General features: G+C 39.6%; 1 protein-coding gene across 26 annotated transcripts in view; it reads left to right on the top strand.

Moving 5' to 3' along the window:
* The window catches only part of NRXN3 (neurexin 3), a 1,483,875-nt gene that overhangs the window by 1,341,114 nt on the left and 126,119 nt on the right, over positions 1-16,642 (top strand). For all 26 annotated transcript variants that reach the window (XR_006783762.1, XR_006783763.1, XM_045822497.1 and 23 more), the window contains one exon: positions 2,100-2,407. Coding sequence is in view for 24 of the 26 variants with exons in the window: in XM_045822497.1 (XP_045678453.1) it covers positions 2,100-2,407 (308 nt within the window). In the remaining 2 variants the exon portion in view is untranslated. The remainder of the gene's footprint in view (positions 1-2,099; positions 2,408-16,642) is intronic.

The following is a 16,642-nucleotide window of genomic DNA, read 5'->3' on the forward strand; positions in this document are numbered from 1 at the left end:
CTGTAGCTTGGTATTGGGGTTGTCTGAGTTTAGGTACTGAATTTTAGTCCTAGAAATCTCCTTTTATGCAGCTTGTTCTTATTTATTAACTTAAGCTGCCCCAAATGCCTATGTAAGGTTGAGGGCATAGTTATTCTGCCTTTCCATCATGACATTTCTTTTGCAGTAAGCTTAGGGCTCTCAGGAAAAGTTGTCAAAAATAAATAAATAAACAGTAAAGATATGAGCTCCAGTGCTATTGTGCTTTGACCTTTCTGCCAACTGTTGTATGAGAAATGAGAGGCCAAAGGACAGCAACGATGTATGCACAGGGCACTGAAAGAATTGCTGGGGAAATAGTGGAAATCTATTAGATCTATTTTGATTGCAACCTTAGGATCTGGGAAACTCTGTTACCATTAAGGCCAGCAGTTGCCATTTCCATGCTCCAGATATTTTTATAGAGTGTAGATCCTCTTCACTATAACAAAATTCTCTGGCCAATCCCCCATTCTGCAGTGCTCAAAGATTCCCAAGGCATATTATTTATAAATCATATTGACTGATATGCCCTCAAGAGTTACCCAATGAGTAGAGTTGACTCTTGTATAAAGAGTTCCCTCTGAGCAGGTATGTTTTCCTTTCCCTGCCTCTTCCATTTCATCCATTATTATACATTGAGAAGGTATTCCACATTATACACCAGAAATGCAAGGATAGAGCTAATCAGAACATATAGACTTAAAAGACCATGTAAGAGTATTAGAGGTTAAGAGCCCAAATACCATAGTTTGCCTCTATTCATATTAGAGATTGTGGAGCAGAAGCAATCTTTTAAAAATATACTCCCTTTTATTAAGCAGGCGAGAATAACAGAATATTGATTGTTTCCAGTCATTTATACCTAAAATATTTCAGAGGATTAGATTAAGAATGAGTGGAGCATTGTTTGGTCACTGACTAACATGTAGAAAAATTTGAACAAGATATATTTAATTCCATTAGTAAGTTTTTCCGCCTTCTCTATATAGAAAAGCAGAAGGGAATAATCTGGAGAAATAATAGCATAAAAGGCTGACAAAGCTATTTGGTTTTCTTCTGGGAAAAATCTAGATGTAATTGGAAAGAAGATAATTTGAGTTCCACAATTCTAAACTCTATTCTGCCATGATTTCATTCTGAGAATTTTCTGTTCACAAAAGCATAAATGGTTCTTCAAGTCAGGTGAGCTATTGATATTCCTCAACCCATTAGATATCTCAATATCATCTTAATAACTTTTATGTATTGCTTCTTTTTATTAATACCTATCCCCCCCTTTTAAAATACACTGATTTGGAATGTCATCCTCTTCTCCCCCCCAGCCCAGGAACATTATCAATGCCTACTTATTTTTCATATTTTAGGGAGAGATTTAGTTGTGTGACCATAATCTCCTCACTTCAATGTTAATAGAGATAAGAATTTATTTGTCATGATGTTAATTAAACAGCAAGTCTAGATAGAATATTATGTACTATAAAGATTCCTAGAAAATATGGTGTTTGGTTACTAAATATTCATTTTTATAAGTATGCAATGGATCCAAATCTCTTAATTGGAATTTAATCTAATTTCAGCTAATTTAATATAATCATCAGACCTGGTTTTTAAACTCAGTGTTCTGAGTGCCTCACAAAGTTTTTCTTTGCAATATATAATTCTTTTTACAAAGAAACATTACAAAGTAATGTTACTTTGTAGGTTACAAATTAGTGCAATAGGTATGTTTAATTTATTGTTATCATCAACTAATTTAGAGGTTTATTTCTGTTGTCCACAACTACTTACCTGAGAAGACTGAAATACTATTCATCATTGAACCAAGGTTCTCCTTCATCACAATAAAGGGATAGAGACTCCATTATTCAGATTATCTAGGACGTTCAGCTAGACAGTGGAAGAGATAAACACAGTGAAATGTTACTTGCCAATACCTGCACTGAACTTTTATTATCTAATTTGCTCCCCTTCAATTACTCAAGGAAACCTGTTTTTATACCTGGTTCATTCAGACCAGGCAAGTCAAAAAAGAGAAAAATGTATAGGAATAATGATGTTTCCTCCACCCAACCCACTAGGCCGGCAGTTAACCATCTTCAACACCCAGGCGCAAATAGCCATTGGTGGAAAGGACAAAGGACGCCTCTTCCAAGGCCAGCTCTCTGGGCTCTATTATGATGGTTTGAAAGTACTGAACATGGCGGCTGAGAACAACCCCAATATTAAAATCAATGGAAGTGTCCGGCTGGTGGGAGAAGTCCCATCAATTCTGGGGACAACACAGACGACTGCCATGCCACCAGAAATGTCCACCACTGTCATGGAAACCACCACCACCATGGCTACCACCACAACCCGCAAGAATCGCTCAACAGCCAGCATTCAGGTAAGCCTTTCTCTAACTGTGAATTGATTTTGCTTTTTTGTCTTTGAGACATTGCTCTTATGGTCAGGGCTGCTACACAGTGAGAGAGTCTGAACTACTATATTTATAGGAAGGATGCCTGCAGATACTCACAGTACTAAGACCCAGGAATGGAGAAGGACAAAGTCCTGCTGAAGAAGTTACAGAATCTCATGTGCATTCATGGGTTATTATTTCTATATTTATTACTCAAAATGAGCAATGCACAACACCTTTAGTGTAAAATGCTCTTTCCTCTTATTTTATTACCTGTCTTTTCAATAACAAAAAGAGAAAAAGGGGAAAGGAAAATTTGTTATCACAAGAAAGACTATACCCTAGTTCAGTTTGGTTCACATCTCCTCAGTGGCTTTGCTGGAACATGAGTCGTTGATATTTGAAACCAATAGGTAGTATTAAATCAGTTGAAGCTAGAGGTTCAACTAATCCTGATTAAATGCAGTCTTTGTATTTGATATTCAGTGTTGATTAATTACATGCTATTTTTTGTCCATATCATTTCCTTTGTATTTGACCAAGATCCTAATTGCATTAGAAAATTTGAAGGTCTGAATTTAGCTATGTAGAAAATCCTTATTCTGTGGTAATGTTTTTGTTTTTTTTTTTTCCTTAAAAGTAATTATACTCGAGCTAAAACTTAATGCTCTGCTGACTCCCTTGGCATTTCATAAATCTAGTTAGTAGGGGGTAGAAGGTTAATCGAGTTATTAGCCTTAAATGCTCTAACATAAAATAAGACATTCCAACTGCTTGTGGGGAAATTACCCCTAGCATAGTTAGTGTTTGTAGAAAATTCAGCAGAAACCAGTTCTTTCCTTTCTGTTTCTTAGTTTTAAGACATTATCCAGGAACTCGGTGGAGTCTTTAATACCACCCTTCCATTGACTTCAGGAGGCATTGTAAACTTAAAGCCAATAATCAATAAACTCCCATGTGTTCTCATTCTTCTGAATTAAGTTATGTGCATTAGGTAAAGGTAAATGTGTTGTCTTCCTTTTTCCTTTCATTTGAGCAAAAATGTCCAGACACCTCTTCCATGACTCCACAGGCATGATTTGAAGCTGCACGCACTGTTGATATTATCAGGCCAACTTTATGTTTCAGAAAGGCTACGAGAACCCGGTTAGCATAACAGTCTCATAGTCCCACGTGCTGTTTCATGCATACCTACACAGATGCTCAGAAAAATAGCTTTTTCTCTGATATTAAAGCAATAATTCCTGACACTTCACTCTACTCACTGCAAAGAAGATAAAAGGCAATAGATATTTCTATTATGACTCTCTATAGCTCAAGAGCAGATCTATTTATTGTTGGTGAAAGCATAGTTCTGTCTGCACAGGTCTTGGCAGCCTTGTTTTGTTTCTGTCAGAATACATTCCACTAACTCTGTGGGAAGCAGAGGAGAAAATGGCTTTTTCTTCATAGCAATGGCTGGTCTTATAGTCTTTTTCAAGGCCAAATTGTCACTGACCCCAGGAGGATTTAATGATACCCTGGATCCAGGGACTAAGCCATGGTAATTACTGGGTTTTTGGCTTTCCCTTTTTCAGCAAATGCATAAATGGGAGCAGATTGGGTGAGTCTTCCCACACAGTAAGAGAGAGCCAGAGCTTCTGGAGATATGTAGGGTACAAAGCGCCAAAGTCTTGCCGGTGATCATGACCCTAAATATCATAGAACCTGTTCTCATTTTGGAGGACATGGACAGCTAGAAGATGCCCTGTACCTGCCTCCTGTCTGGTGTGTGTTTCTTTTCCTCTGAGTCCAGTAATAATTGGATTACATCTACATGTTTTCCCTTTTGCTTCCACCAAGGCTATAAAAATGAGTTATAAATCTGTTGACGCTTTTTGTTTTTAAAAGGTGTGTAAATACATGCTCTTGGAGGAAAGCCAACAGACTAGCAGAATTGAATTAGACCGAGATGAAGTATAAAAAAGTCCCATGTTCTGTGGAAGACCAGCTAGGGGAAATAACTTTATTCCAATGGTTTTGGATGTTTTTGTTCTTGCCATCAAGCCATAAGAACTCTGTCATGGCCTCTGTAAAAACTCAATAGCCTGACTTGTCTGCAAGCCTATTCTGATTTCAAGCACATTCTATAGACTACATCAAGCCTATTGTAGACTTTGGGTGAAGAAGATCAGTCTCAGAAGCTCTAATACGCCCTGTGTAACCTAGTGAATTTTCTTGGATAAAGTGGGCCCATAAAGCTTTGATCTCTAGGCAATACTTCAAAAAGGGGAAAAAGGAATTGGCAAAGGCTGAATTTCACATTCACCAGGCCCATCACTCACTTTTCTCAACAATACTCTGTTCCGTCCTGCTTTGCTCTGATAACATTGATGGAGCAGGAATATCCTAAAATGAAATCCTCCTAGGAGAAACAGAATAAGGATATGAATTCGAAAGTGTAAAAACCTGGTTGTTCAAAAATGCCCTGGTTCCTTCTTAAAGCATATGTTAAGAAAATGTAATTTGAGCAATTTGTTTCTGATAGGCCTTGGTTAATGTTGGTTTTCAATCAAAAGAAAACTGCAAAGTGCTGTCAGTGCCACCATTAACTGTGTCAATATGAACAGACATTTTTTGAGTTGCTATGGCTCTCCTGTGAGCGCTGCAGCCCCTGGGAGGAACTGGTGCTTTGGCCTTTCTGATAATATCATTTGGTACAGACTTGTGAATTACATGGATTCTGTTGAAATACTAACACCTGTGGTTCCCAAGCATCAGGTCTTCACCCTATTTAAGAAGGATGTCTCTAGATGCTCCCTGAGTAAGAAAAATAATAATGATAATAAGATAAAGAAAGTGGGTAGCTGGAGGGTAATTCTCAAGTAAGAGTCTGGCACTTAGAAGGTGCTCAAGTAAGTGTTTTTGGAATAAATCAGAAAACAACATAGGCTTTATTACATACCTCATCATCATCTAACAGCTAGAAGTGGCAAGGCTTGTGGGGGGTTTTCCCTCCAGAATGATCAGTGTGTTTTAGACAATTTTTTTTTCCAGTGGTAAAGCTATAGCAGAATGATTAAATGGATGTACTTGGAATCAGATTTGCCTGGGTTTAAAATCTAGCTGGTTTTTTTTTTCCATATACCTAGGTGACCCTGGGCAAATCATGTAAGCTATAGTTAACCACTGCTGTGAAACCAACTTTCCCGTTAAACTTAGTGTCTGTTTCAAAATTTTGGGGGGTCAGAATTTGGGCAGGGCTCAGCAAGGCAATTTTCTGCCCTACATGGAGTTGACTGGAGTTGCTCAGTGTCTGCTCTGGTCTGGAAGGTCTGATGTCACTCACATGCCTTATGCCTTTGCTTGGGTGGATGAATTGGAAACACTGGGCTCAGCTGGGTCTATGTCCCTCTCCATGTAGTCTCCATGACAACCCGTGTGGTTTCTCAGTAAGACTTCTTTCACGGAGGTGCAGAGCTCCCAGAGAGAATTTTCAGGAAATAGGAAGCAGAGATTGCCAGTTTCTTAAAGTTGGGTCTGGAGATTGGCATAGTGTCACACCCATCATCTACTGCTCAAAGCAGTCAGACATTTCTCAGTTTCATGGAAGGAGGCAGAAGCCTCATTTCTCAATGGGAGGAGTAGCAAGAGTTTGCACCCAACCTAAGTTTACCACATTGTAAAATTGTGGGAGTAGGGTCTGGGAAAAAGGAACTACTAGTTCTTATAGCATGTGGTGGTTGTGAGGATAACTAAGTTAATATAAATTAAATATTTACAACAAGCATATCATGAAAAGTAAGACTGAATGTGTTTTAACCCTATCATGATATCCTATATTCGATATCTGGTATTCAAGTCAATACCTTTGCAAGCAAGAATCTACCTCAGAGAATGAGGTTGTCTCTATTGATCGGTGTATCTGTAGTTTGGAGTGGAGTTTTGCAGGGATAGGGATTTGAAGGAGAGTTAGAGTAGAGTTTGAAGGCTGAAATTAGTGCTATCAAATAAAAGTTTCTAATATCTCAAGTCTCTGAGAACCCGCTACCCATCTTTAACTTTCTCTTCCATTTACAAACAAAGCTGGAGTTCTGTGGGTCTTGGAGATTATGTTCCGCTATGAAATATGTCTACCCACACATATTTTCAGGGTTACAAAGAAAAGGAATTCACAATCTTTGTCATCATGGAGCTTATAACCTAAAGAGGACAAGAGGGCTGGACATGCTCTATCAATATGAGGAAGTGACTTACAAATGGTGGTGTGTTGGGAGTGAGGTGTGGTGTAGGAGATGGCCTGGCTGGATCTTATGGCTGAGGGGGGTATGGAACTGGGCCTTGTAGATGAGTACAATTGGATATACGGTGAAAAGAACAAATCCCGGGTTGGTTGAATATCAGAAGCTAAATTGTCAAAGTCAGAGATGATAATTCCTGAAGGAGATAGCCAAGTCCAACTGGAACAGAGAGAGCAGAAGATGGATTTGTGAAAGAAAAGAGATCTAGATTCTGGGAGTCTTGGCTTGAAACTCTGCCCACCCCTTGCTGCCCCACAAAATGGGAGAGAACTGGATTGGGTTCCCATTGGGTCTTACTACCAGGGATGCCCAACAACTGTGCAGGCATTTCTATTATATTACAGCTGGCCCCAGTGTCAGTGGGTTGCTATCATGGCACTGGTAGGTCAGCTTCTAAAATAGAAAAATTTAACTCCGTCTGCACTCAAATTCCTTTGTCCTTATATAGTAAAGAAGGCAAAAGTGAGAAACAAGAGTCGTTTAGTGGTAACTTTCAGCCACCAAGACCAGAATGTTCCTGTGAGAGAGAAAAGGGCCAAAAGTTCCAAGGATAATGTGTTCTCTAACCTGAGGCCTCCAGACCAATTTGTTATCATTAAAGAAAGAGCTCATGTATTCTGCGAAAATCACCATTTGGAATCATTTATAAGCTATTAGCAGGATACTGATCATGACCCATTTGTTTGTGTGTGTGTTGGGCACTGATAAAGTCACTTTGACCTTGGCCGGTGCTGCCTGGCACCAGAAAATCACAAAGCCCAGCCTGGGCTGGAACTATCCTAATAAACAGTAGAAATGAAAGACTTGAGAACTTTGTGCAATTTGATTCTTATCTCAAACTCATAAATTTGGTGGTCGAATTGAACTACTTTTAAAAATTCCAGGAGGAAGCCAGAAATTGTTGCTTTTTGTAACACTACCCATTTGGAAAGTCCTCTACCGGTCTGCTTTCAGTTTTGGGCTGAGGGTAGTAAGAAGTACACTTGGGCCCTGATACCGATGATTGCAAAACAAAAAAAAAAGCAAAACTTTTTATTAAAAAGTTGATCTTTCAGGCTGCACGTTCCAGGTAGAATACCACTATGTTGAAGGGAAGAGGACACTAAAGAGAGTCAGGATTTCTGCATTGGACTTAGCTGTGTTCTTCCAGTTACTTAGCTGTGTATCTCTGGGTAGGTTGCTTAGCCTCTTGAAGCCTTCGTTTCGTTATCTGTAAAATGGGAATAACAGCATCTTTTCCCTAGACTTGTGAGGAATAAATATGACCATGTGCAGTTTTCCCCATGAGTTTTCACTAAATGCTAGAGACATTAGGGAACCATGTCAACCCAGGAGACTCTTCCAGAATTCACAGAACTTCATAGAACTTAGCCTTCCTGGGTATGGTTGGATAAGCACAAGAAGACCAATTTTGTCTACACCCACACAAACCCACAGTTATCTAAAATTTCCTCTAAGGGTCGAAGATTGGACCAGAGCCCTAAACTTACCAATTAGAAGTGATTTTTGTGGGAGATTCTTTTATTTTCTAAATTAACTTTGCCGAACAGTTATTATACACAGGGTGAAGCATGTGACACTGCCATTTTTGAAGAACAGAATGGTCAAATAACAGCAATTTCATATGATTTAGCAAAACGTACGACACTCCCATTTTATAGCATGTTACTATCAGTGAATGGTATTTTGAGACTTTGACTAGAACACTGAATTTTCTCAAGGTTCTTTGATTAATCAAGCTGTCTTGAATTGAGATACAAAATAAATCTACCTTATCCCAAATACCCCACTCCAATGGGATATAGACTAGGTTGTATCAGGAACAGTTCTACTTACCCAGAGAAGGATCCCCTCTGGGCACCTCCCATCATTTCCCTGATGCCATCAGCTTCCTAGAAATGGGACAAGGAGTTCACAGAGTTTCCAGTCCCTTGTTTTTACCATTAAACAACAGAATCTCCGGGGGGAGTTTATTTTTAGGATCAGGGCTCAACTAATATTGATTAACAGCCTTATATAATGTGCAGCTCCGGGGCTTGTGTCTTTCCTGCCATGCCTCATAACGGGGAAGGCACTGAAGATTTGTCAGAATAATTAGGCTTTCACTGCCAGCGAAGAAATATCCTGTCTCCTCCTTACCCTCGCACAGGTACTTTCTCTTCCCTTCTCGGAGAATAATTTGGGGAAAAGGAAATTAGGCTCTAATTTACTCATTACCCAGTAAGACTCCTCAGTGACATTTTCTCTCTGGAATTGCACTGTTCTTTAAAACAAGAATTTAGAAAAGGAGCTTGATGTGTTTACCTAAAGTCTTCCATGTTGACAGTACAAATAAGCCAGGGAAGAGAATGCAGCGCGGTTTCTTTTCATCCCCTCCTTGCTAGTTTAATTTTGGTGGATGAGATCAGCATTTCCCAAAGCTGAGTTTAGCTGCTTCAACAGGGTCCTCTGAGAAGGTCCTTGCTGCAGACAGGCTGGAAATCTGCAAGCTGCTTGGGGAAGCTGTGGATCTACCCTTCTAATTGGGTTGTAATACTTCCAGGGTGGAATTCCCACCAGAACTACTTATCAAGTGCTGGATCTTATTTTGAGCCACCTGAATAGCTGGGAGCAAAGTGGGGTCAGCCCTTGGCTACTCACTGTGGAGGAGGTCTGCAAATACTTTTAGAAGTTCGCAAATATTTTTAGAGCTCCCAGTGTTTTCTCCAATCACCTCACAGACTCCTTGGCTAAGTCTAAAGCCAAAGTTCTTACCGTGGAGTGTATGGATCCTCACTGTCTCTCCTCACCATCTCTCTGTGCTAGTTTCTAGCACACTGCTTTAGGTACACAGGTCTCTTGAACTTCCTTAAACATAGGACCGGGATAAGGAAGAGGTGAGTAACATAGGTTACGCAATTGCAGAGTCCAATCCTGTCTGCATATAAGGGTTGATATTTTTGTAATCATGGATTTTTTGCATTGATATTGATTTTTCAATACTGCAACAAAATAGTATTTATATTGATAACTGAGTTTGGAAGCACCCTCCTCAATGTTACTTACACCTGAGATAAGTGCCTCACTAGTCCGAATCCTGATTGAATATATCAAGCAAGTCTGTGTCTTTTCACTGCTATTCCCTCTGCCTGAAGCAGCTACTTGTGGGACTCACTCCCTAACTTTACGCAGGTTTCTGCCTACATGGCACCTTCCAGAGAGACCCTCCCCAACCATGCTTTATAACATAGCTCTCTCTATCACTTCCTGCTTTGTTCTTCCTCTTAGCAGTTACCCATACTGACATTTTATCACATATTTATTGGTTTATTGTTACTATTTACTAGAATGTGAGATCTAGGATGGCAAGATCTTTGTGTCAGTCTATAAGAGCACAGTAGCACGGCATACACCTTCCTTGATATTGGTCGAAATGAAGGAATGGGCAACCATCCACCAGTACCTTCTCAGGGAGCACACATTCCTCTTAATACTCACAGGTTGAATCTCACTTCAAAGCACCCTGCCCCCCAGAGGCTCACTCTGGGGTGGGGCTTGCCAGTGGGGAGAGTCATCATCATGGTTTTGCTGCTCTTGAATCCTGGCCTTAAGAATAAGGAGTTCCAGAGATGGCTCCTTGTCTCTGCTGGGGCAGGTAGTTCTAGTTGGCTTATGGTCCTTAATTTGCTCTCTTTAGGACTTACTTGTCATCATAGTTGCAAGGGCTACTTCTAGCACTGAGAGTTTTCAAAGTACTTTTGGAAATGCTGTATCACCAATTTTTTTCTCTATCTTTCTCTTTATTCCTTTCCCAAATTGCTTAATCCTTAATTTTCCTAAAGCCTACCTTTAAATATAAGCAAATAAAATTTTTTTATGGCCCACAGCTTCTATTTATTGGTGTGGATAAGAAACTATCTTGAGGCTCATTTACCTGGTCATACATGTGTTGGTAGGTTGGTGGGAGTCTTCTATCTGCTTTCATTTACCTCTTTTGCTTTCCTCTCATGGCTGAGCATGTTGTGTGAACCCATTTACTCCTGGTCACAACCCTATGATTCAGCTGGCTCCGTAGTTTCCTATTTTCTTCATGATCTTTTGAGAGAACATAATGGAAGATACTCTGAGAAGCAACTACACTGAGAGCAGGAGTAATCTCTGTGTGGTTCCTCATTTGACATTCAGGGCCTACAACAGTGCCTGCCGCAAAGTGGGACTCAATAAATGTTGTTACAGAAAAGAAAAACTGTACTGAGTAAAAGAATGCTTATCTTCAGAGGAGTCAATATTATTCATGTTCAAGGTAGACAAAGACAGTTGTGAGAAAGCAGCCTGGTGTGAAGGAAAGGAGTGCAGCTAAGCAGGCATTGGGAGACTTCACTCATGGATCCAGAAGTGGTTAAAATCATGATTGTAAACAAACCTTCATTTACCAGATGTAGGATTTTGGCTAAATTGCTCTTCAGAGCTCAGTTTTATCTGAAATACAGAGAATAAAACACCAACTTCATGGATAGGTTAAGATAATATAAGCCCAAGGCTTAAATTGGTGTGATGTAATGAATGGTCATTATTATTGTTGTTGTTGTTGTATTTTTTTAAGTTAGATTCTATTCCAGGTCTCCTTAGCATCTAAGTTTTATTTTTTATTTAGTTGCTAATTAGTCATTGGACGTTGGGCATGGGAACTAGCTTCTGTGGGTTTTCAAGCTTTCCTCATCTAATAAGTGTAAGAGTAGATCCATATAATCCCCGATAGCTTTATCATTTTAAGCAGTATCTAACAAGGTGCCTGTCACATATAGACAATTGAATAGATGTATAAATGAATTAGAAGGGAGGAAAGAGAAGGAAAGTTGAGGAGAGAAGAGATGAGAGCCAGTAGAAATACTTCATAATTATGTCGCTGTAAGAACAATTTGCCCGTTTCATGGATGAGATGTCTAAGGTTGAGTGAAATGAATAGAATATCTTTGATCTAATTAAAATAATAACAAGTTCTTTATACATCTCCCTTTTTGCTGAAAGCTGTCAAACGGGATTTCACAATGACCATCCCTATGTGGAAGATAAACTACTTAATAAATGTCTCTTGAATCGTCAAAAAGAATCAATGATTCCAGCTTAAACTGAAGTCCAAGAATTGATTCCATTTTTTTCTTAAAATACATCTTTTTCTTTCTATTTAAATATGATGAAGAAATGACTCGCAGCACCAATCATCGCTAGCCAGGCTTCAAGATGGATTTTCCATTCTGTCTTTGACAGGGGGGCGGTAGGAGGGATGGGGTGTGCTTTCATGTCTTTCTAGTGCATGTTTGAATGATTGTAAAAATTAGAAACACATTGAGGCTGTTACGATAGCCCTGCTTTTTAAAACCTTCTAATTAATGTCTTGGGTTGCTTCGAGAGTTAGTTCTGTTAGCTAAATGGAGAATATAAGGTTCTCCTTGTTCCCCCCACCCTTCATCCAGAGATGAAATGGCTGCAAAGTAAATGCACACTGTGTCTGTGGTAGCTAGCCATCACTGAGGGAATTACTTGGCAGAAATTTCATGGACTTGTATATACAATGCAGACTCTTCTGTCTTTCATTCCATCTGATGGTATGTGTGTGTGTGAGAGAGAGAGAGGTAAGGAAGAAGGGAAGGCAGTGGGAGGGAGATTGAGAGAGAGAAAGATCATGTGTATTTACATGTATTATGTAGAATGGTGCCTCTTAAACCGTTGTCTGTATAGAGATCACCTGGATGACTTCATTAAAGCACAGGTTGCAAATTGTGATTTGGTTCTCAGGTAGGGCCTGAGATTGTGCATTTTCAGCAACTCCTAGATGATGTCATGCTGCATTAAATGACCTCCTTTTATGGAGCAGTTCCTGCTGAGTAGCTGTAGCATCTGTTTACCTATCTCTTCCAAATGGTCTCCCCAAATTTAGTTCAGAGCTCTTCAAGACAGGAAATCTTGTTAATCCAAAGCATTACGTAAGTGCAAGAGGAGACAGCCAACTGAAGATTTGCAAAGAAAAATGTATCCCATCAGACAGTCCTGGTTCTGGTTCCACTTGTCCCCTCATCCTTTACTTTGCTGCATACCCCAGGGACAGATGGGGAAAAATATGTAGAATTTAATGTGTCATAACATTTATCCCTCTTTTTGAGAGGCGACTTCCAATGAAAGCAGAAGGATGTGAATGATTTTAATTCCCAATAACAATGGGGAACCAGTCCAGACCATCTCGAGCAGTATAAATATATAAAAATGATGGATTTTTCTCCTCTCCTTCCACTTCCTCCTCCCAGATACTGAGAGAGACACATATCCATGCACCACAACTCACACTATAATGCACCATGAAATTTCACCCAGCCTTTATCTCAGAGCTGCTGTTCTGATGATTAATGCCCACTGGCTGGGATGCTATTCTGCTGAAGAAAGACAAGGAGAGAGGAAGACACATGAAATATATCCCTGAGGCTATTTCTCATTATTATTATTATCATTATTAGTTCTTGCTGCCGTATCTATCCTGTTAGAGAATGCTTGATCTATTGGCAAGGGGAAGGGGATGACATTTAAAAGCAGATTTGAGAGCAAGGACAAAGATAGAAACAGGCACTATTTTACTAAAGAGAACTGACCTAGATGGGGTTTTGTTTTTGTTGTCATATATTTTTGTTTGTTGGCTTGTTTTATTATATGTGTTGTTTTCATTTTAAAGCCAATTATAATAGATGCTTCCATCTGTGTCCTCTGTGCCCCTCCCCATGCATTTATTTTTCATGTGTTCTTTTGTCTTTATTGAATCTCTGTCTGCAAGAATCAATATGATATAACTTATGCAAATGTTATTCGTGACCACTTATGCAATGGACTGGACAGAATAACTCTGTTGCTTTGTTACAATCATAATATAATTGCCTTTATATCCTGGTTGATTTCAAGTTTTTGAAAGGGCTCCTTTTAAAAAAATTCTCTGTGTATGTGATATATAAACCAGTGTCTGATCCTCTCCTATTTCTCACTCAAAGACAGGGTGATTTCTAAGTGATTTCCAGCCCCGTCCTTCAGGAGGAGTACTCCACGTTGGTCCTTGTTAGAAAGATGGAACCATAATCAAAGCATTATCATGGCACATGTGTCTACTGATAAAATTTCAAATTTATAGTCTAGATAGAGAGTTTAATCTGGTTTAGAAAGTGCTGTGTTCCCAAAGTTGAAAAAGCTATAAATCTGTGGTGCCTACCTTTAACTTCATTGTAGTTGGATTTTGTAGTCACTTAACAAATATTTGAGTAAATTGAGTACCTGATATAAGCCAGACACTGCCCTAGACACCTGGGCTACAGGAGTATACAAAACAGAAAAAAACCTGTTTTTTTCTCTTGGAGCATACATTCTATTCTGTAAACACTGGTACCTCATGAGTGCCAGGCTTTGGGAAAACAAAAAATGAAATGAACATATTTCTGTTTGAAGGAACACAGTTTGGTAGAGTTCTTAAGTATTTTCTAAATCTGAGAAGACTCATTTTTAGGTCAGTTTTCTTTTTTTTTTTTTTTTAAATATATTTTTTAAATATTTTATTTATTTATTTTTAGAGAGGGAAGGGAGGGAGATAGAGAGAGAGACAGAGAAACTTCAATGTGCGGTTGCTGGGGGTTATGGCCTGCAACCCAGGCATGTGCCCTGGCTGGGAATCGAACCTGGGACACTTTGGTTCCCAGCCCGCGCTCAATCCACTGAGCTACGCCAGCCAGGGCGTAGGTCAGTTTTCTACACAAACTTGTGCACACTGATCTGCTCTTACAGTTGCCGAGACAACAGCCATTTATGTTTATACAGGTCAATGCTGAGAATAAAGTCTTTAATTTTTAGTCAAAAAAAGACAAGTTTCAAATGTTAACAATGTCTTTATGACTACAAAATAGCAACAGTAAACCACAGAACAATAAAGCGATTGCATTTAAAACATATTTTGGTCTCAAGCACTACATTTATAATATTTATTGCAAATATTTTATTTATTGGTTTAAAATTGTAGTCTCACGGAATGTTAACTTTGGAAGAATCTCAGAGACCATCCAATTGTTGAGCTGCATGCCAGGCCAACCTGGTTTCAGGTTCTGGTTTCATCATTCAAAGCTGTACATCCAGGGGCAAATTTCTTACTGGTCTTTTTAAATTTAAACAATAAGCATGCATTAATTTCATGTTTTAATTTATTTTCACCTAAATAATACAATAGCATGGCTTAAAACCTCACTCACATAGTACCCAGATCCACCTTTAGGGTAGAGGGACAGTTATGTCAGCTTCTGGGAGAATTAGCTGAACTACCTCTGACTGAAGAAGCCACCTTATCCAAGGTCTAATGCATTCTGGGGGTGGCCCATGTCTGTTGAATAGTGGATGGGCTGGGGGGACATATAAAGACCCAGTCCCTTGTCTGGATGACTGAGAAGGGCCTCCCAGCTCAAAAGCTCCCTGTGAGTGTTGGGGTCAGCTGAGGTCTTTGTTATGTTGCAACTCCTCCTCTTCCCGAAATCTGATTGGCACTCCTTTCCCCAAACTCCCTATACACAAAACTAGACCTCAGAGTTTGTTCCCCAAGAAACCCAACTTAAAGCAGTATCTATAGGCCTAAGAGAAAACAGGCAGACATCAACAGAAGTGGAGAAGCCTCTTTCCCCACCTCACCATGCCTTGTAGAATTGCTCCTCACTCGTACCCTTTCAGATGCTTTTTCAGACACCTCCCTCCATATTTCTAATGATGTGCTTCATTTCCTAACTTTGCAGTTTTACATATTAACTCATGACTTCTGACTCTGCAAGAAAAGGGTTGACTTTTCTCAACCCCTCTATCTCCACACACACACACACACACACACACACACACACACACTTTCTCACCTCCAGTTTCCCAATAAAATTCTGTCACATTTTGATTGAATCTGTATTTTGAATTTACATTATGATGACTTTCACCTCTTGAGAAAAGTGCAAGATCATGCATGCACTCATTTATGCCACAAATCTTCACTGGGTACTGAGAATATGCTACACAGTATTCTAGGGACTGAAAGTACAACAGTGAAAAAAGTGGATTGAATGCCTGCCCCTGACATAACACTACTGTTATGATTATATTTCCTTTTTCCTGCAACTACTTGTTAATAAGTGCCCACATTATCTCATTAGCTTGTTCTTCTCACCACCTATCAATGTCATGGCTAAAAACTCACCTCAACATAAACACACAGGGAGTCTATCATTTCCACTTGGTTCTTCGAGATCCCCCTGCCAGAGTCTTCTGTCCTGCTCCGTCTGACCTGGGTGCTCTGTGGGCCTGCCTTGTAGCTGTCATTCTGGATGTTCTTTGCCCCTCATTCTGGGAAATCGCAGGATTCACTGTTATGTTAAACCCTAAGCTTGTCTTTCTAAGTTTACTCCCTCACTCTGAAAGTAGGAATCTTCCTGCAGTTTCCTGAGAAGGGTAGGTGCAAAATACAACCACTGATGCTTTGTCTGTCTGAAGAATATTTTATGCACCCTCATCTTTGATGAGCAATTAGCCTGGGAAGGACTTCTAGGTCCTTCTAGAAGCCATTTGTCCACTGTCTTCAGACATCCAATGTGGCACTTGTTGAGGTAACTTTGACGCCTGGTTCCTACAGTATGCCTGCTGTTTTGTTTTCTTTTGTTTCCCTCTAGAATCTGAACTCCTTATCAATAGACCTCACAGTAGCACTTAAAACTTGGGTCTCCAGAACCACAAGCTACTGCCCTCTAAGTCTCATGCTCATGTTTTGTACCATTGTTGTTACTTCAGCAGCCCTATGTTGGCGTCCTGACTGTGATATGATTTGTTCAGTCAAGCTATCACCAAGCTTATACAACACACACACGAGAAAAAAACAACAACAACTAAATGCAGAAAAGCATGGAGTTTTGAGAGT

Source organism: Phyllostomus hastatus, unplaced genomic scaffold (genome assembly GCF_019186645.2).
Source record: "Phyllostomus hastatus isolate PE091 unplaced genomic scaffold, TTU_PhHast_1.1 phas_scaffold_501, whole genome shotgun sequence".
Taxonomy (NCBI): domain Eukaryota; kingdom Metazoa; phylum Chordata; class Mammalia; order Chiroptera; family Phyllostomidae; genus Phyllostomus; species Phyllostomus hastatus.